The sequence below is a fragment of the Puma concolor genome, chromosome E3, assembly GCF_028749965.1.
Source record: "Puma concolor isolate L17-30 chromosome E3, mPumCon1.1.hap2, whole genome shotgun sequence".
Lineage (NCBI taxonomy): Eukaryota > Metazoa > Chordata > Mammalia > Carnivora > Felidae > Puma > Puma concolor.
Genome location: NC_141682.1, coordinates 2698015 through 2717068, shown reverse-complemented (window position 1 = coordinate 2717068; position 19054 = coordinate 2698015). Strand labels below are relative to the sequence as shown.

The following is a 19054-nucleotide window of genomic DNA, read 5'->3' as shown; positions in this document are numbered from 1 at the left end:
GGGCTCGTTCCGTCGGTCGGCGGGTTCTGTGTTTGCAGCTCAGGCCCGCGGCTGCACCTGGACGTATGGAGGCCACACAGGCCCCAGGGGCAGAGACCCACTGGGGGACATCCCCATGGGGAGACGGGGACAGGAGGCTGGTGAGGAGGAGCGGGTGGGGCTAGAACCCCGAGCCTGGGCACCGAGGGGTCGTGGGGGCCAGGGAGAAGAGCGGGCCGTCCTGAGTTTGAAGCTGGGGGCCTCACTGGCTTCCCCCGGCCCCAGAGTCTGCCCAGGAACCTGCCAGTGGCCATCATCTCTCAGAACTTCGGGGATGCCAGCCCCAGGACCAACGGTCAGGAAGCCGACGACTCGTCAACCTCGGAGGAGTCACCGGAAGACAGCAGATACTTCCTGCCCTGTCACCCCCCCAAGCGCAGGATGAATCTGAAGGGCATCCAGGTACTGGCGCATGGAAGGGCACGGGGGCACAGCATGGGGGGGTGGCATGGAGTGGTGGGGGCATGGGGTTGGGGGCTACAGGTTGGGAGCACGGGGTGGGGCTTGGACATTGAGTGGTGGGGGGCTGAGGGCTGTGGCGTGAGGGCCCTGAGTTGGGGGTTGGGGGCTGTGGGGTGGGGGTGGGAGCTACGGGGTGGGGGTCCCACAGACTGGTGGGGTGGGGGCCGTGGGGCCGTGGGGGTGGGGGCTGAGGGGCGGGTGGTGGGGGTCCCGTAGGCCGGTGGGGACGCAGGTCTGGTAGACCCAGACCCGATGGGACTCCATGTGTTCTAGCCCTGTGGGTGGGAATCCTGTTTTTACGAGCCCTCCCGTCTCCCACGAGCCCTCCCGTCTCCCACGAGTGTAGCAGAAGTCAGAGAGGGAGAGGGAACAAAGTAAGGGTTACGTGGAGATTGCCACGGCGGCGAAGCCGTCTGCTCCGCTCAGCGCTCCTTGCGGGATGCGTGGGGACCAGATAGTGTCACACGGGAGGGGCCCAGCAGCACAGGCCAGGCCCCCTGGAAGGCTCCAGCTCCACGGGCCCGGCGGGGGCAAAAGCCTCGTCCTTTCCTGAAATTCCCCTGCGTCCTGTACCCGGTTGTGCGGGGCCTCCCCCGCCGCCACCGTCAGCCCTGGAACCAGCCGCGTCCCCGGGGGGCAGGCATCACATGCCTTCCTCCATTCGTTCTGGCCCCTCCGTCCGCTCACCCGTGTCCCAGACCTTGTTTGATTTGTGCCCTCTGTCCTCCTCTGTCCCCTCCGTGTCGCAGCTGCAGAGAGCTAAATCCCCCATCAGCCTGAAGCGAGCCTCAGATTTCCAAGGTTGGTGCACACCCGGACCCCTCTCCTGTCTGTCCGTCCCTCTGCCTCTCCCGGTCCGTCTTCCCCATTGTGGCCATCAGTCGTGTGCAGTCAGCCTGGACGGGCCTGGGGACCCCGGGGAGAGGGGGTCCGGTAGTATCTCACATCCATCGTCACGGGAGAGGGCGGGCGCTGAGACACAGAAAGGTCACGTCTGTCACACACACACACACACGCACACGCAGAGGTCTGCCCGGAGCCCCTGATCCCTCAGCTGGAATTCATAGCTCTGCTCACAGCTTCAGGCTCCCTGCCGGGCATTGTGGGTCCATCTGTGAGCCTGGGCTCTGAGGCCGGGCCACCAGTGAGGAGGGGGAGAGGGGCTCCGACACTCAAGAAAGGGGGGACAGAGGAGGGCTGGAGAAAGGGCGTCAGGAAGAGAGACAACCTCTGGAAGGACGCCCAGGACAGAGTGGGGAGCGGGGGCAGGGTTGAGCCCGGCGTGCTGCCCGTCTAGAGCTCAGAGCAGGGGGTGCCGGGAACAAGGCTGCAGAAGGTGACAGGGGTGACAGGGCGGGAGCAACAAGCCCTCCGGGATCTGCGGGGGGGCAGGGGAGGCCCATCCACTCCTGTCATCGCCAGCCCAAGTATCTCTAGAACCTCCTTTATCAGAAGGGAGGCGTGAAGGGCCTGGGGCTTGTGGAGGAACAGAGAAGTGTTTGCCCCAAGAAAAGGGAAAGGAGGCGGCAGGGTGACGGAGCTTCTGGACTCTTCCCAAGCCTTTGCCCCTGCTTAGCGTGAGGTGTGGGTTCGTCCCAAGGTGCTCCCACACGGAGGCGCGCACACGTGTCTGTGCGTGCACGTGGGGTGACTGACAGGCTGTGCAGCAAGGCAAGGGCTGAGACAAGTGTGCACAGAGCCCCAGGGAGCCCCTGAAGGCGCAGGAGGGGCGGCAGGGGCTTCCTGGGGAGGGGACGTACTCAGTCCCCGTTGGCCCCAGTCTCCAGTCGGCCTGTCTGGTAGGGATGGTGGGATCTGCTTCGAGGACAAGGTCCTGGGGTGGGGACATTCGCGCTCTACAAGAGACACGTGGTCCGCTGATCCACAGAGTGCCAGCTGGGGCCCCAGCCCGAGTCCTCAGAGACCGAGGACACGGTCCAGCCTGGAGCGAGGCCACCCTGGGCCCGGCTGGGGCTGGACACACTGGTCGGCAAGACCAGGTTCCCTTCCAGGAGCCTGCAGCTGGGGGGACCACAGGAGGGAGGAGGCGGCCACACACCATCCCTCAGAGGACAGGCCGCCCAGCCGGGACAGCCCCCGGGTGCTCGGTGCCCGTGGGGATCTCAGCCCCTCTTCCCTGCCCCTTTGTCTCCTGCTTCTGTGAGGACAGGGCGAGGCCATGAGGAAGAAGGCACTGACGCGAGCCCCAGCTCCTCCAGATCCCTGCCCATCACCACCTCGTTCTCCAAGATGGTAAGCGGGATCCCCAGCACACTCCCTTCTGGCTCAGAACCCGGCCCCCCCCCCTTCGTCTGCCCCAGCAAGCCTGGCCCCCCCCCTTCCTCTCTGCACTCTCCTAAAGCCAGCAAGTGGAGTCATTCTGGGGCTGCAGCCCCAGCCCTCCTTTTGTTTATTTAGGGATGCTTCCACAACCTCAGGATGTATTTACACCTTCTTGCCGCCTGCTTTCCCAATTTAACACTTGGCGGGAGGAAGGGATGGGCCTCTGAGGAGCCCTAGGATTGCACAGGCAGAGGCAGAAAATACTCCTGCAGGTCCTGGGCCCCTGGCACCTCGGGCAGCCCAGCGGCTGGGACCGAAGGCTCCCCCTCACCCCACCCCCGCCCCCGCCCGCCTGGCAGGGTCCCCCGCCCTGCATCCGGTGTCACTCCCCGCAGGCAGGCAGCAGAAGGCGTGGGATTAGAAATTCTAGCCCTGGAGGGGAAGCCCCGGGAAGCTTGTCAGCTCAGCTTCCAGAATGGGGCCCTGGGGGATGCAGGGGTTTGATAACGAATGGCTCCTGTCTCGCTGCAACTCTGGGGGGCCAAATCCGAGGCTCTTATCGGAGGCAGCCCTTGCCAGGAGCCAGCAGGCCTGTTTCAAAGGGTCACCCTCCAGCGGCCATGCCGCCCGGGGACATCTGTTGCTGCCACCAGCGAGACCCCCCCCCAGAGGGTCTGCCTCTCCAGAGTCGGTGCCCAAGGCCGGTGCAGCCTGGGGGGCCGTGGAGCTCAGCCTGTTCCCCCCACCCAGCCACGGCGGACTCCCGCCTGCGCCCTCCCTGCCCCCTCCCGAGGCGAGCAGATGTGCGAGCAGCTGTGCACCGAGCTTGGGCTGCGGCCGCCCCGGGGCTGGGCACGAGCCTTCTCTGGCCAAGGTCACTGCTGAGAACCAGCCTCGCCGGCCCGCCTGCCCACATCGGGGGCGGGGACGCAGTCGTTAGGTTTAGTCCCCACGTATGTGATATTGTCACGCGGAGGCAGGGGCGTGTAAGCGCCCGGCTCCCCAGAGCGCACCCGCGTGTTTTGCAGCAGCCCCACCGGAGCCGCTCCAGCATCATGTCAATCACCGCTGAGCCCCCCGGAAACGACTCTATTGTCAGGCGCTATAAGGAAGACGCGCCTCACCGGAGGTGGGTGCTGGGAGGGAGGAGGGGAGACATGCCCCCCCCCACCACCCAGTCTGTCACTCAGCGGCCCCTGACCCAACCTGGGAAGGCAGACAGGATGCCACCCACTTTACAGATGAGAAGGCTGAGGCTCCGAGGAGGACTGTGGCTTTCCCAGGGTCACCTGTGCCGTGGCCCCACAGCGAGGGGGGTGGGGGGGTACTCTTTCTGCCCAAGAGCGGTAGACCCCACAAACAGCCTCCCCTTTCCCACCTCCCCTCCCCTTTCCCACCTCCCCTCCCCTTTCCCCACCGCTCCTGTCCCCAGCTGAGAAGACCACCCTGGAGGCCTGCCTGGGCACTCAGATGCTCCCAGGCAGTGGATGTTTGACATCGTGGGCTGCGAGTCAGAGATCGCTGGGCGGGGTGGGGGAGGGGGGTTCCAGAAGGGCGGACAGCACAGAGCGGCCTGCGGGCTGGGATCCACCTCCGCGGCCCTGCCAGCGGTCTGGTCTGGGCCTCGTTACCCTGTGGCGGGGACCACACACGGGGGAGCTTGGACCTCCCGGAGCGCCCTTGCTCCTGTCCTAGCCCATCGTGTCAAAGGGCACGGTCGGCTCTCGAGGCCCATTGCACGAGGCCTATCGTGCGAGCAGATGTTCAGCCTTCTGTGTGAGGAACAAGAGTGTGACTGGGAAGCAGCAGGTGGGGCTGTTGGAGACTGTTCACCTGCCCTTCACGGGCCTCCTCCTTCACGGGTTCACCTGCTGTGGCCTCCACTGGCTGCCTGGGACACCCTGGCCTCCAGCCCTCCGCGCACCTGCTGACCTTCCCCTGCTGCCCACGCTGCCCTGTCAAAACCAAGGCCTCTCGGAAAGTCAGAACATTCCAGAACCTTCCCCCTCCCTCGACCACTGGAGAGCTCCCACACACACGCGCCCCCGTCCCTCCCTTGTGTCTTGCAGCACCGTGGAAGACGACAACGAGAGTGGCGGGTTCGACGCCTTGGACTTTGATGGTAGGTACCTGACAGACCTTAGAGGCACAAAGGCGTGGCGGCCACCTGCCGCCTGGCCGGAGCAGGGCCACGTTGCCCACGCCCCCGACCCTCCAGCTCCGGCTGGGGCCCTGCACCTCATAGGTCCTCAGAAACGCGCATGACGTGGCTTCCAAGAGGGTGGTGCGTCCTGTCTGTGCCCAGGGGGCCAGGCCTCCATCCCTGGGGAGCTTCCTAGCCGGGGTTGGGGGGTGGGGCGGCCTGCCGCGCCTGAACTTGCTCTGGAGGCAGCTGGGCCGCACAGCTGCTGAGCCCAGAGTCCGTCAGTTGTGGGTGCTTCAAGAGAGTCAAACTGGCAATGCCCATTTGCAGAAAGGCTACTGTCTCCCTCATCTTGCAGATGAAGGAACGGAGCCGTGGAGAGCTCGAGGAATGCGGAAGGGGGTGGGCGGGAGGCAGGGAGACGGCCTCAGAAATCCGTGTGAAGCTGCCGACCCACCCCAACGAGACGAGGGGCGGCAGTGGGGAGGGGGCAGGAAGTGAGGTGGGGCAGCAGTTGGAGTCATTTGTCCTCCCCTGACACCAGAGGCGGGGGGCAGCCGAGCCGCGGGGAGACTGAGGGTCCGTGGCCACCCTGAAACGGCCCCCCGGCAGAGGCGGTGTGGTAGAGGGGTTGTTCCTTCGGCCTAGACCACGCTGAGAGCCGGGAAGGAGGGTTGGGTCCCCCGGGAGCACGGCCCCTTACAACCAGGGCATCTGGTTCAGCTGAGCCCACGCTGAGCCCCTGTGCCTCACCACGCCTGGTGCACGGGACACAGAGACTCCTGCCCCTGGGTCCCTGCCCTGGCCGACACCCGGGTGGAACAGCTGCAAGCCAGCGGACCGTGTGGGCAGAAGACAGGAGCAGGAGAGGAGCCTCCCGGAGACGGCAGTCCCCCCGCTCCTCCTGAGTCTGGCCCAGACTCCTCCGGGGGTGGCCTGCCAGCCCCGCCTCGTGCCCCGGGTCCCCCCACCCTGCCTCCACCCGTCAGCAGCTCAGGCTGTCAGCAGATACAGTGAAGGATTAGCCCCTCTCCCTGACTGGAGACCATCAGGAGCCATCAAGTGTTAAAGGGAGGTTAGCACCTAACAGAGGCTGGGTGATGAGAAGAAGTGAAGGAGTTTGGGAAGGGGGGAGCTGGAATTCTGGGCAGCCGTCCAAGGCATTCTGCAGCGTCAGGACAAATTCTCTTTGCAGAGAGGCCTTTGTTATCAGCCCGGAGCCGGCTTTGTGCCTCCCCCCCTCCCCCTCCCAGTGCCGCGGCCCAGTGCGGCTGGGCGTCCTCCCCCCCCCCCCCCCCCAGTTCTCCAGCCCCAGCCCTGCTGAGTTGGGAAGAGGGGTTTCCACACTGGGTCCAGACTCTGCCTTTCGGGCCCCACCCCCAGCCCACAGGCCTCCAAGGGGTAGATGGGATGGTAAGACCCGGGGTGGCCCCGACATGAGAATACGGAGACCAGTTCACAAGCCGGAGGCAGGGGGATTGCTCTGTGGAAGAACGTTCCATGCAGCGCCTTGTGCAGGCGTCCTGGCCCAGCTGGAGAATTTCTGGGAGGGTGGCCGGGAGGACTGTCCTCACGTGCGCGGGCTCCTTTGCAGACGACAGTCACGAGCACTGCTCCTACGGCCCCTCGTCCGTCCACTCCTCTTCCTCCTCCCACCAGTCCGAGGGCCTGGACGCCTACGACCTAGAGCAAGTCAACCTCATGTTTAGGAAGTTCTCTCTAGAAAGGTACCGGGAAGGTCATGGGGGAGGGGGAGCGGGAGTTGGCGGTAGGGGCGGTGGGTAAAGGCCACTCACCCGCTAGAGTCCCCAGAAAGGGCCCATCCACTTCACCTGTGTTCTAGAACCAGAGTCCAGGAACCCTAGTGTCCTAGAGCCAGAAACCACTCCTCCCGAGCCCCCCCTCCCCCCATCGGGCCCAGCGACAAAGGGGCTTGCCCGGGGCCACACGGCGTGGGAGAGGCCAGGGAGCAACACTCTGAGCCCCCCAGGTCCCCGCCCCACCTGAGACACAGGCGGCCCACTGGGCTGGTGTTCCAGAAGGAGAACATGAGGGCCACTGCCCTCATCAGCCCGGCCCCTCCCTGCAGGTGGCCCCGTGTGCCCGCGACCTCAGGTGGCTCAGTAAGCTCTATGTGGCCGCTGCAGCCGGTCGGTCGGGGGTCAGCTCCGCTCCCCGCGTGCCCTCCCAGCAGGAGCTGGCTGCACTCCCTCACCTCAGCTCCCTGCCACCTGCCACGGGAGCCTGCCCTCCGGCTGGGCCAAGTACACGTGTCCCGACCACCGCGCTCTCACCAGTTTCTTTCCCCGTCGCAGACCCTTCCGGCCGTCTGTCACGTCGGTGGGGCACGTGCGGGGCTCCGGGCCCTCCACGCAGCACGCCATGCTGAACGGCGACAGCCTCGCCTCACAGCTCACCCTGCTCGGGGGCAACGCCCGGGGGAGCTTCATCCACGCGGTCAAGCCGGGCTCCCCGGCCGAGAAGGCGGGCCTCCACGAGGGCCACCAGCTGCTGGGGGTGAGGGACCAGGGGGCAGTGGCCGCACAGCCGGGGTGCCCGTGACCTTCCCCGCTTCTGCTGCACGGGTGCTGACCGAGGGCACCCCCACGCCCGAGCTGGGCGGGGGGATCCGGAGGGCGGCAGGGCCGGGGCCCCTCCCGTCGGAAGGCCCTCACTCGTGTTTCTGGAGCCCGTGCGCACACGCTTGCGCACACACGCCCGCACGCGGGGAGGCACACGAGCTTAAGCGGGGTGCTGCCTTTGCTCCGAGCGACGCCGGGCCGGTCGCTGTTTGGGGAGGGGTGCTTCGGCCTCCCTGTGGGGCAGCCTCCCCCCTGCAGCTCTGCCCGCCCACGGAGCCGAGGAGAACAGCGTGTCTTTGACGTCTAGCTGGAAGGCTACATCAAAGGGGAGAGGCAGAGCGTCCCCTTGGAAACGTGCACGAAGGAGGAGGTGCACTGGACCATCCAGAGGTGCAGTGGCCCCGTCACACTGCACTACAAAGTCAACCAGGAAGGTAAGGCCGCGGGACTCACCCGCGCTCGGCCACGCCGGCGGGACGCCAGACGCGGTGGGTCCCGGAGGGGCGCCCTCCACTTGCTCACCTTTTCGGTGGGAGGAGCCCGCCGTCCCAGCCCCATCAGGGGCAGCAGGCAGGGAAGGGCGACGCATGTGAGCGCCGGTGAGCACACACCTGTCCCGCCACACCTGGCTGCAGGTGGCGAGCCGGGCCACTCGCACGCACACTGCCGGACTGGGCAGGAGAGGCGGGGCAGGGGGGGCGGCCCTCCCTGCCCGGCCTGGCTCACCCCTCTCCCTGCTCACGTCCCGGCCCCCGACACAGGCAGGGACTCCGGGCCGGCCGCTCTGGCACCAGCAGGTCCACGGAGCCACAGCTTGGGCCACGCCTTCGGCCCCGTGGTCGTGACTCCGGGACGCCTCCAGGAGGCCTCCCCCGCTTCTGGCCCCAGCGGCACTTTCGTTGAGGCTCCTCTTTCACGGCCTCGACTCCTGGGCAGTGAGCGCTAGGCTTTTCTGTTTCCCAAAGTCTGAGTCGCCTGCTCCACCTCCGGGTTTCTCCCCGCGTCATGATCTCTGCAGCTGGATCTTATTTTCAAGCACTGGGGCTCATGAATGTTTCAACAGAGCGTAAATAGCCGCTTTCTAGCCGCTCCCCGCTGCCGCCTGCTAGCCCGCTCTCCTTCCCGGCACGCCCAGTCCGCCGGGCGGCGGAAGGTAATGATGCTCTGTCCCCACACATGGGGCCCAGCCTCCCCCTCCCTCCCTCTTCTCCCCTCCTCCTCCTCCCCCTCTTCCTTTTTCTGCTCCCCCTCCTCCCCTTCCTCCTCCTGCTCCCCCTCCTCCCCTTCCTCCTCCTGCTCCCCCTCCTCCCCTCCTCCCCCCTCCTCCCCCTCCTCCTCCTCCCTCCCCCTCCTCCTCCCCCTCCTCTCTTTCCTCCCTTTCCTCCTCCCCCTCCTCTCTTTCCTCCCTTTCCTCCTCCCCCTCCTCTCTTTCCTCCTCCCCCTCCTCTCTTTCCTCTCCTTCCTCCTCCCCTCCTCCCCTTCCTCTTCCCCTTCCTCCTCCCTCCTCCCCTTCCTCCTCCCCTCCTCCCCTTCCTCCTCCCCCTCCTCCCTCCCCTTCCTCCTCCCCCTCCTCCCCCCTTTCCTCCTCCTCCTATTCTTCTTCCCTCTCCTCCTCCCCCTCCTCCCCTTCCTCCCCTTCCTCCCCTTCCTCCCCTTCCTCCTCTCTTTCCTCCCTTTCCTCCTCCCCTCCTCCCCTTCCTCCTCCCCCTCCTCCCCTTCCTCCTCTCTTTCCTCCCTTTCCTCCTCCCCCTCCTCCCCTTCCTCCTCCCCCTCCTCCCCCTCCTCCTCCCCCTTCTCCCCCTCCTCCTCCCCCTCCTCCCCCTCCTCCTCCCCTCCTCCCCCTCCTCCTCCCCTCCTCCTCCCCTCCTCCCCCTCCTCCTCTCCCTCCTCCCCCTCCTCCTCCCCTCCTCCTCCCCTCCTCCCCTTCCTCCTCCCCTCCTCCCCTTCCTCCTCCCCTCCTCCCTTCCTCCTCCCCCTCCTCCCCCTCCTCCTCCCCTCCTCCCCCTCCTCCTCCCCCTCCTCCTCCCCCTCCTCTCTTTCCTCCCTTTCCTCCTCCCCCTCCTCTCTTTCCTCCCTTTCCTCCTCCCCCTCCTCTCTTTCCTCCCTTTCCTCCTCCCCCTCCTCTCTTTCCTCCCTTTCCTCCTCCCCCTCCTCTCTTTCCTCCCTTTCCTCCTCCCCCTCCTCTCTTTCCTCCTCCCCCTCCTCTCTTTCCTCCTCCCCCTCCTCTCTTTCCTCCCCTTCCTCCTCCCCTCCTCCCCTTCCTCTTCCCCTTCCTCCTCCCCTCCTCCCCTTCCTCCTCCCCTCCTCCCCTTCCTCCTCCCCTCCTCCCCTTCCTCCTCCCCTCCTCCCCTTCCTCCTCCCCTCCTCCCCTTCCTCCTCCCCTCCTCCCCTTCCTCCTCCCCTCCTCCCCTTCCACCTCCCCTCCTCCCCTTCCACCTCCCCTCCTCCCCTTCCTCCTCCCCTCCTCCCCTTCCTCCTCCCCTCCTCCCCTTCCACCTCCCCTCCTCCCCTTCCTCTTCCCCTTCCTCCTCCCCTCCTCCCCTTCCTCCTCCCCCTCCTCCCTCCCCTTCCTCCTCCCTCTCCTCCCCCCTTTCCTCCTCCTCCTATTCTTCTTCCCTCTCCTCCTCCCCCTCCTCCCCTTCCTCCCCTTCCTCCCCTTCCTCCTCCCCCTCCTCCCCTTCCTCCTCTCTTTCCTCCCTTTCCTCCTCCCCCTCCTCCCCCCTCCTCCCCCTCCTCCCCCCTCCTCCCCCTCCTCCTCCTCCCTCCCCCTCCTCCCCCTCCTCCTCCCCCTCCTCCCCCTCCTCCTCCCCTCCTCCCCTTCCTCCTCCCCTCCTCCCCTTCCTCCTCCCCTTCCTCCTCCCCCTCCTCCCCCTCCTCCTCCTCTTCCTCCCCTTCCTCCTCCCCCTCCTCCCCCTCCTCCTCCTCTTCCTCCCCCTCCTCCTCCCCCTCCTCCCCCTCCTCCCCCTCCTCCCCCTCCTCCCCCTCCTCCTCCCCCTCCTCCCCCTCCTCCTCCCCTCCTCCCCTTCCTCCTCCCCTCCTCCCCTTCCTCCTCCCCTTCCTCCTCCCCCTCCTCCCCCTCCTCCCCCTCCTCCTCCCCTCCTCCCCTTCCTCCTCCCCTCCTCCCCTTCCTCCTCCCCTTCCTCCTCCCCCTCCTCCCCCTCCTCCTCCCCTCCTCCCCTTCCTCCTCCCCTCCTCCCCTTCCTCCTCCCCTCCTCCCCTTCCTCCTCCCCTTCCTCCTCCCCCTCCTCCCCCTCCTCCTCCCCTCCTCCCCTTCCTTCTCCCCCTCCTCCCTCCCCTTCCTCCTCCTCCTCTTCTTCTTCCCTCTCCTCCTCCCCCTCATCCTCTTCCTCCCCCTCGTCCTCCTCCTCGTCCTCCTCACAGGAGCAGGTTCTTCCCCTCTTCCCAGCCTGGTTTCCTAGCCCAGCAGAAAGTCTCCAGGCAGCACGCTGGCCAGCAGTGCCCCCCAGAGGTGTAGTCCTGCGGTCTGAATTCAGTGCACGGAAGGTCCCGCCACTCAGGGTCCCATTTGTAGGGCCTTTCTTCGAGGAGGCAGAGAGCTCAGCCAGTGATGGGCCTTAACCCCCCCCAGGGGCGTGGGAAGGACCCAACCAGGGATCCCCCATTTCTCCCTGAACGTTGATCAGACAGCCCCGTTGGTTCAAGCCTCCCTGGTGTGTGTGGCATGGACGTCCGGGGCCTGACTGTTAGGGCGGTTTTAGCTTCCACTGTGTCATGCGGCTCGGTGCGTGTGGGGCTGATTGGCGGTTTAGGTTCGGGAGTTATGTTACAGGCGTTCGGTCTGCTGCATTTATTGTGTTTGTAGCGTATGCCCTGCGTCCTCCAACAGGATTTGTAAAAACTTACGCTGAAGGAGCATGATGTCGAATAAGGTTAAAACGACAAGGTGCCATGGCCCAGCCGTGTGCTAACACCTCTGGGCAGTGTCCACGAAAGTTAAATGTGTGGATGACCAAGGACCCAGTAGTCCCAGCTCTGGGAGTAGAGCCAGGGGAGACGAGGGCACGGGCCACCAGAGGTCCGTGGGAGAGCATTCGCGGCAGAGCGAGCCCTCAGAGCCGAAACCTTCAAACGGCACAGATGCGCCCGCCAGAGAAGGGACACTGGGCGGAGGCGCCACGTGGCAGCGTCACGACGAGGGTCACAGACACGAGGCCGAGCTGCAGAAGCCAGACGCGGAAGTCAGGGCCTGTGCCTCCGTTTCCGTGAGCCAGGCACAGCTCGGCCCCGGTGACGGCAGGCGGGATGGCGGTCCCCGGAGACGGGTGTTGACCAGGGGGCCGTGAGAGCTCATCAGGCACAGCGCTTAAGAAGGATGAGGTTTGCTGCGTGCAGTCCTGCCAGAGTCAAAGCAAAAAACCACCACGGTGGTGGGGAAGGGGTAGCAGTTGTAGCGGAGACCCCGGACTCGTTCACGCTGGTGGAGACCCCGGATTCGTTCCCTCTAGAAGACCCCCCCCCCCCACCACCCGATTGCTTCGTTGTAGCGGAGACTCTAGATCTGTTCGCTGTAGTGGAGATGGCAGATCCATGCGTTGTAGCAGAAACCTCCATTAGTTCACTCTATAAGAGACCCCGGATTCGTTTCGCGGTAGCGGAGAACCCGGATTCGTTCTCTGTAGCAGAGATCCCGGATCCGTTTGTGGTAGCGGGGATCCATTTGCTATAACGGAGACCCCGGATACATTCGCTCTAGTAGACACCCCCCTCCCCCACCCGATTGCTTCGTTGTAGCGGAGACCCTAGATCTGTTCGCTGTAGTGGAGATTGCAGATCCATTCGTTGTAGCAGAAACCTCGATTAGTTCACTCTATAGGAGACCCTGGATCTGTGCGCGGTAGTGGAGACCCCGGATACATTCGCATTAGCGGAGAACCCGGATTCGCTCGCGGTAGCGGAGATTCCGGATCCATTTGCTGTAACGGAGACCCCGGATACATTCGCTCTAGTAGACACCCCCCTCCCCCACCCGATTGCTTCGTTGTAGCGGAGACCCTAGATCTGTTCGCTGCAGTGGAGATTGCAGATCCATTCGTTGTAGCAGAAACCTGCGATTAGTTCACTCTATAGGAGACCCCGGATTTGTTCAATGTAGCAGAGACCCCGGATCCGTTCGCTCTAGTAGACACCCCCCTCCCCCACCCGATTGCTTCGTTGTAGCAGAGACCCTAGATCTGTTCGCTGTAGTGGAGATTGCAGATCCGTTCGTTGTAGCAGAAACCTGCGATTAGTTCACTCTATAGGAGACCCCGGATCCGTTCGCTCTAGTAGACACCCCCCCTCCCCCACCCGATTGCTTCGTTGTAGCGGAGACCCTAGATCTGTTCGCTGTAGTGGAGATTGCAGATTCATTCGTTGTAGCAGAAACCTGCGATTAGTTCACTCTATAGGAGACCCCAGATCCGTGCGCAGTAGCGGAGACCCCGGATTCGTTCGCGGTAGCGGAGACCCCGGGTTGTTTGCGCCCTAGCACAAAACCTAGCTCTGAGCCAAGACAAAGAGAGAAAGCCACGAAGGACACCTCGCTCATCGCGGGGAGTCCCCGCAGCTCTGAGGGGGACGCACCATAGGGGCGTGTCCTCTGTGGGCAGCGACGGGTGGATTTGCGCCCCGAGGCGCTTGGTGGCGGGAGGCCCCCGCGACCGCAGGCCGCATCCCCTCCGCCTCGTGTGCCCCCACAGGGTACCGGAAGCTGCTGAAGGACATGGAGGAGGGCCTGGTCACGTCCGGGGACTCGTTCTACGTCCGGCTGAACCTGAACATCTCCAGCCAGCTGGACGCCTGCACCATGTCGCTCAAGTGCGACGACATCGTGCACGTCCGGGACACCATGTACCAGGACAGGCACGAGTGGCTGTGCGCGAGGGTCGACCCTTTCACGGACCATGACCTCGACGTGGGCACCATACCCAGCTACAGCCGGTGAGGCCCGGGCCGGCGCCAGGGCGGGGGGCTACTGCCCGGCAGAGGGGCCCCCAGGGGGACTCCGCCCGTGGCCACTGAGGCCCGCCTGTTTCCTCCTCCTCCTGGAAGCCTCCCCTGCCTCCCCAGGGATGTTGCTCCCTTAAACCCTGTTGCTTCCCTAATGCCCGGGGCACCTCTCCCAGTCATCTGTAGAAAACCGGGCTCTCGGTTTTACGCCCCTTTGCTGCTCACTGCTTGTCCGCGGGCCACCTCCCTGACGTCCTTCCGTAATCACGTAGCAGTGGGGCGTCAGCCTTCCTCTGGCTAGGCGCACAGGCTCCCGGGAAGCGCGTTCCGCTCAGGCCGGCCCCGTGAGGTCAGCATCAGCAGCCCGGGTCTACAGATGAGGAAACCGAGGCTCAGGGGAGTGACTTTGCCACAGCCAGCACTGGCTGCAGGATTCGAGACCAGCGGCCGGGTTTCATGCCCTCCCTGGGGGAGCACCCCCTCCTCCGCCCCCAACCCTGCTGGGAGGCACAGGGGCAGGCTGGCGCCGGCTTCCCCAGGCCCTGCCCTGAGGGTCTGCCCTCCCCTCCCGTCTCCCCAGAGCCCAGCAGCTCCTCCTGGTCAAGCTGCAGCGCCTGATGCACAGGGGCAGCCGAGAGGAGGCGGACCCCACGCACCACACCCTGAGGGCGCTCCGGGTAGGCACCCCACAGCCCTGCCAGCCTCGCACCAGCCCCCAGGCTCGTTTCCGGCTGGCTCACGAATGGTAGCCGCTGATGTCATCAGGGACTTGGTTCCTCGGGAATGGGACGGTCCCCCCAGAAGGGGCCCCGCCCTCAGAGACCCCCCCCAAGCTGGGTGGCAGGACAGCGTTTCCTCTGTGTCTCTGGCCTCTGCCGGAACGAGTCTCGGGGCTCCTCTTACCCTCCAAGCTCGTTCCCCGTCTGGAATGCTTCGATTCCACGTCTGGCACAGAGGGGGCTTGAGGACGTGTCTCTGGTTCTCGGCAGCCTTCCTGGGCTCACGCGTCCTGCCGAGCCCAGCACACCTGACCGATTGATACCTGATTTCAGAACACCCTGCAGCCTGAAGAGCCGGTTTCCACCAGTGACCCCCGGGTCAGTCCCCGCCTCTCTCGGGCAAGTTTCCTTTTCGGCCAACTCCTACAGGTAAAGTTGTCCAGAGCGCCGACTGACTTTGCGGTCACGTTTTGCCGGGGCTCCCCCCTGCCGCTGCTGGGAAGAGAAGACTCTTTCAGAATATCGGTGCTTGGTGTTTGTGCACCACCTGCAACTTTTCACAGCACCTCCCACCTCCCGTCCCGTTTGATCCTCACGGTGACAGGTCGGGAGACAGTCTGTACACCTGTTGGAAGCAGTCCCACTTTCGTAAAAGACTTGAAGACCTATGGCTAAAAGAATTTAAACAAGTTAGCTATTAGAAAAAAATCAGAAACGGTGTATCAGGAGAAGAAAACAAACGTCGCAAGTGTCCGGGTCAGTGTAGTCCCTCAGACTGAGCGTTAAACGTATCTCTGAGCATCCTGGCAGCCGAGGAGAAAAGAGAAAGCGTACAGATTCTTTAAATCTTATCTGACCACGGACACATCGTAGCTCTTTGGGACCAGAAAAAATTTATCGCGTGTACTTAATTCTATAATGAGTTTTTTTTACTTTGCATGAACTGTTATATAAGGAACACTGCTTAGCCTAGTAGGTGCTGTCTTCGGAAGAAATTTCACATAAATGCAGTAAGCATTCTGTGCAGAGCTAAGTGAGTCACGTTAAGGTGCGGTCCCTCGAGGACGTTTCTGTGTTGGTACTTTGCTAATCGGGCCCCCGTGGAGTTGGTGTGCCACACTCCACTGAGCCATCCTGCTGTTGGGACGTAGGAAACCCAGAGGAGTGGTTCACGGCATGGCCCAGAAACCAGGTAGACGCAGACAGGTGCCAGAAAGATACGGAGGTGGAAGGGAACCCTAGCGAATCTGAGCTCCTCCTGAAGGCAGGGCCACGCGGGAACACACGTTACTGCCTTCGTGTCGCGCGAGACTTGGCAACCTTGAGCGTCTCCGGGTGGCTCACCCAAGGACCAGTTGACCACAGAGCCAGGCCGAGACCTCGGCTCCCTGGGTTTTCCTCCCTGCAGAAGGAGGGTGTGGAGAGACTCAGAGTAGCCCAGGGAATGTGGTGGGAACTCGGATTCTGTGTCCAGCACTGGGGCATCCCTTTCCACCCTCCAGGGCTCAACTCTGAGTTGTACTGGGAGGACTGGGGGATACCAAGGGAGGGGTTGTAGAGAGCCGTGTCGTGGGAGGTGGAGCCATCCTGCACAGGCCCCCCAGGCGGGCGGTCCGTGGGCCATCCTGCCGGCGGGGCTCCTTGCCAGGGACCTCCCCCCCGCGGCTCCCCAAAAGGCACTGGGGATTGCCAGAGGGCCTCTCGCACCCCAGCCCTCGGCAGGCTTCGTGCCTGGTTAGGGAGGAGGGAGTGGGCGTCTGTTTGTTTGCTCACCTACAATGACGTCCCCTCTCGGCCCGCTGGACATCTCCCATTTTTACAGGGGGAGGTGACTGACCCTGGCCCCCAGGAGCAGAGCTGGGGTCCAAGCAGAGGTCTGCCCGTGCCCGGGTTGAGGCAGCTTGGTCTGGTTAGAAGCAAAGGCCCCACCCTCTGTCGTCCAGTTCGTCAGCAGGTCCGAGAACAAGTACAAAAGGATGAACAGCAACGAGCGGGTCCGCATCGTCTCGGGGAGCCCGCTGGGGAGCCTGGCCCGGTCGTCGCTGGACGCCAGCAGGCCCTCGACCGAGAAGCAGGAAGGTATGGCGCTGACCGCCTCGCCCCTCCCGCCTCCTGCTGGCCTGGCGGCTGCAGGAGTCCCAACAGGGCCCTTGGGTCCCCACAAGGGGGGCTGGGACACCTGCTCCCTCCAAAGAGGGGGTTCCCCCATGGGGGGAGCCACCAGGGGACCTGCCTGGCCTTGGCGGGAGGAGCGCACGGCCTCCCAGAGCGGCGTCCCGCCAGGCTCACCCCTGATGCGTGCTCGCTGCAGTCGGTCTGAGCCCAGATGCCCGTGTTAATTGGAGCTGTTTGCTGGGAAGCGTTCGCCTATTGATTTCTTTCCCCGCTGCCTGTTTCTTGCCATTTATCAAGCCGGCCGGGGGTCACCGGCCGCACAGCGCCCTGCAGAAGGGTGTGCCGATGGCCGGCCAGGCCTCCTGCTGTCCTCGGGGGCCGGGCTGGCCCGGGCGCCGATGATCAGAGGGCCTGGGCTCCCCTCCAGACCGGCCCTTCGGAAGGCCGGGGCGGGGCACCAAGTGAAACACAAGACGCTGGTTTCTGGTGAGGCGGTTGCTCGAGCTGCCCGGGGCTGGCTCCGCTCTGCTCCCCACACACCAGCCAGAGAGGCTTGAAAAGGTGGAAAGGAGGCCGTGTCTCCCCCTGCCTCCGACGCTGCCGGCGTCCCAGAGCTCCTGACATAAGCCCCAAGCCCCTCTCAGCCGGCCCCGCCCACCCCCGCCCCGAACGCCCTTCTGCCCCTGTCCTCCCCTGCCTCCTGGTGTCTAAGCGCCGGCCCCAGTCCCCGACTGTCCTCAGTGAAGCCATCCGTGCCCGTCCAGCTGCCGCCCCCTCCCGGAGAGCTCCCGCCGCTGCCCGCAGCGATGAACAGTGTGGCTCATCACGGGCTTACCTGCCGCCTGCCACGCCGCCCCCCGCCCCCCCCCCCCCCCCACCTGCCGAATGCAAGCACCAGGCTGCAGGGCCGTCGCCTCAGCTCCCAGAACAGGGCCTGGCCCGTGGGTCACATAGACCTTCCTGCCGGCCAGCGGGCTCCGTGGGGCCGGGAAGCCTCCCGGGACGGTGGGCGGGCAGGGCGTCCCAGCCGGCCCTTTCCTGTCCCCTCCCAGAGCCGGACCCCGAGAGCGAGCTCGGCAAGAGCCTCAGCCTGATCCCCTACAGCCTGGTGCGCGCCTTCTACTGCGAGCGCCGCCGGCCCGTCCTCTTCACGCCCACCGTGCTGGCCAAGGCGCTGGTCCAGAAGCTGCTCAACTCCGGAGGCGCCATGGAGCTCACCATGTGCAAGCCGGGTGAGTGCGGGCCGGGACCGTCCTCGTGTCCCCCCCTCCTGCGTCCCGCCAGGCGCGGCAGCAGAGCCTGTGGACCTGCTGTGCCCGGCTGGCGGGGCGGGTCTCGGGCCCGGGGGCCACGCCGGCCCTCTCGGAGCGCCCTGTGGCCCGAGAGCAGGGGAAGCAGGCCTTCACTTCCCCGTTCACACTGAGGGTTCAGGGCGGAGGTCACAGAGCGTGTCAGGAGACGTGACTTGGGGTCCCCGCTCTGAGCCCTGAGGTTAAGAGGCAGGCCGCCCATCGCCAGGGCTTCCGTGTCCCGGGTGTGGCTGGGGGACCACGGTCAGACACCCTGCACACGGCGCTGAGCCCCAGTCCTGGCTGCGAGCTGGAATCGTCCTCAGCACCATCCGTGTTGAAACCGTGGACGTCCGGGGCCACCCCGCACCAGCCAGCCGTCAGGTGCCCGGCGGGGTTTAGTTATGCCGAGATACACGTAACAAGGAATGTGCCACGCGGACCGTGTTAAGTGTCCGGTTCAGGGGTAGTAGGTACGTTTATCTCCAGAGCTTTCTCTTCTTCCCGAGCCGAAGCTCCGCCCCCACCCCAGGGCCCACTGCTGTCTGTCTCTCTCTGTGAGTCTGTCTCCTCCGGGGAGTCGTATAGTATCTGTCCTTTTGCCCCTGGCTCATGTCGCTCAGCATCACGTCCTCGAGGTCCACGCGTGTGGTAGCAGGTGCCAGCCCAGTTACGACCCACGCTATCCCACGGTGTGGATGTGCCACATAGTGTTTCTCCGTCACCCATCCGTGGACACGTGGGTCGCTCCCGCCTCTCGGCTGTTGTGAATCCTGTTTGTGAACGTGGGCGAGTGAGCATCTCTTCAGGCCCCCGCCTCCGGCTCTTGGGGGGCTGGACCCGGAAGCGGGATGGCTGGCTCCCGTGGCGATTCCACATTTTTTGTTCCGTTCCGTTTGAACTTGAAGCTGCCACCCTCGTGTGGCCAGCAGCTGTCACCTCACGTTCCCACGAGCACATGCCAGGGTCCCAGCTTCTCCCCCACCTCACCAACGCTTGCTTTCTTTTCTGTCAGCCTAGGGGAGGTGAGGGAGGGGCGTCGAGACCAGAAGTCCGTCCTCCGAGGATCAGTATACACGTAACAACACGCCCCCGTTTTAAGCGTGCAGTGTTGCAAATGCCTGCACCCCGTGACCCCAGCCACAGCCAGGAGACGGAACGTTGCGTCCCCTCAACAGGCTCCCTCAGGCCCCCCTCCAACCCTTGCCCCAGGCACTGTTCATCTCCTTCCTGTCACACATTGGTTTTCATTTTCTAGACTTTTCTGTAAATGGAACCATGCCATGTGGAACCATTTGCATCTGGCTCCCTTCACCCCACATCATGTTCCAGAACTTGTGGTGTTGTTCCCGCTGCCGAGCTGCGGTCCTGCGGGCAGAGCAGCCTTACCCGTCGGGAGTCCGTGGTGCAGAGCCCCTCCCCCACCGGAGGTTCTCACATGGGCCCCGGGGCTGGAAACACGTGGTACTGAGC

General features: G+C 64.7%; 1 protein-coding gene across 2 annotated transcripts in view; it reads left to right on the top strand.

The window, feature by feature from the left end:
• The window catches only part of CARD11 (caspase recruitment domain family member 11), a 117414-nt gene that overhangs the window by 88549 nt on the left and 9811 nt on the right, over window positions 1-19054 (top strand). For both annotated transcript variants that reach the window (XM_086692477.1, XM_086692479.1), the window contains exons 10-22: window positions 265-441; window positions 1251-1302; window positions 2672-2754; window positions 3813-3913; window positions 4854-4906; window positions 6522-6654; window positions 7243-7444; window positions 7817-7943; window positions 13209-13449; window positions 14039-14135; window positions 14511-14606; window positions 16121-16256; window positions 17345-17524. In XM_086692477.1, the coding sequence (XP_086548603.1) occupies window positions 265-441; window positions 1251-1302; window positions 2672-2754; window positions 3813-3913; window positions 4854-4906; window positions 6522-6654; window positions 7243-7444; window positions 7817-7943; window positions 13209-13449; window positions 14039-14135; window positions 14511-14606; window positions 16121-16256; window positions 17345-17524 (1678 nt within the window). The remainder of the gene's footprint in view (window positions 1-264; window positions 442-1250; window positions 1303-2671; window positions 2755-3812; window positions 3914-4853; window positions 4907-6521; window positions 6655-7242; window positions 7445-7816; window positions 7944-13208; window positions 13450-14038; window positions 14136-14510; window positions 14607-16120; window positions 16257-17344; window positions 17525-19054) is intronic.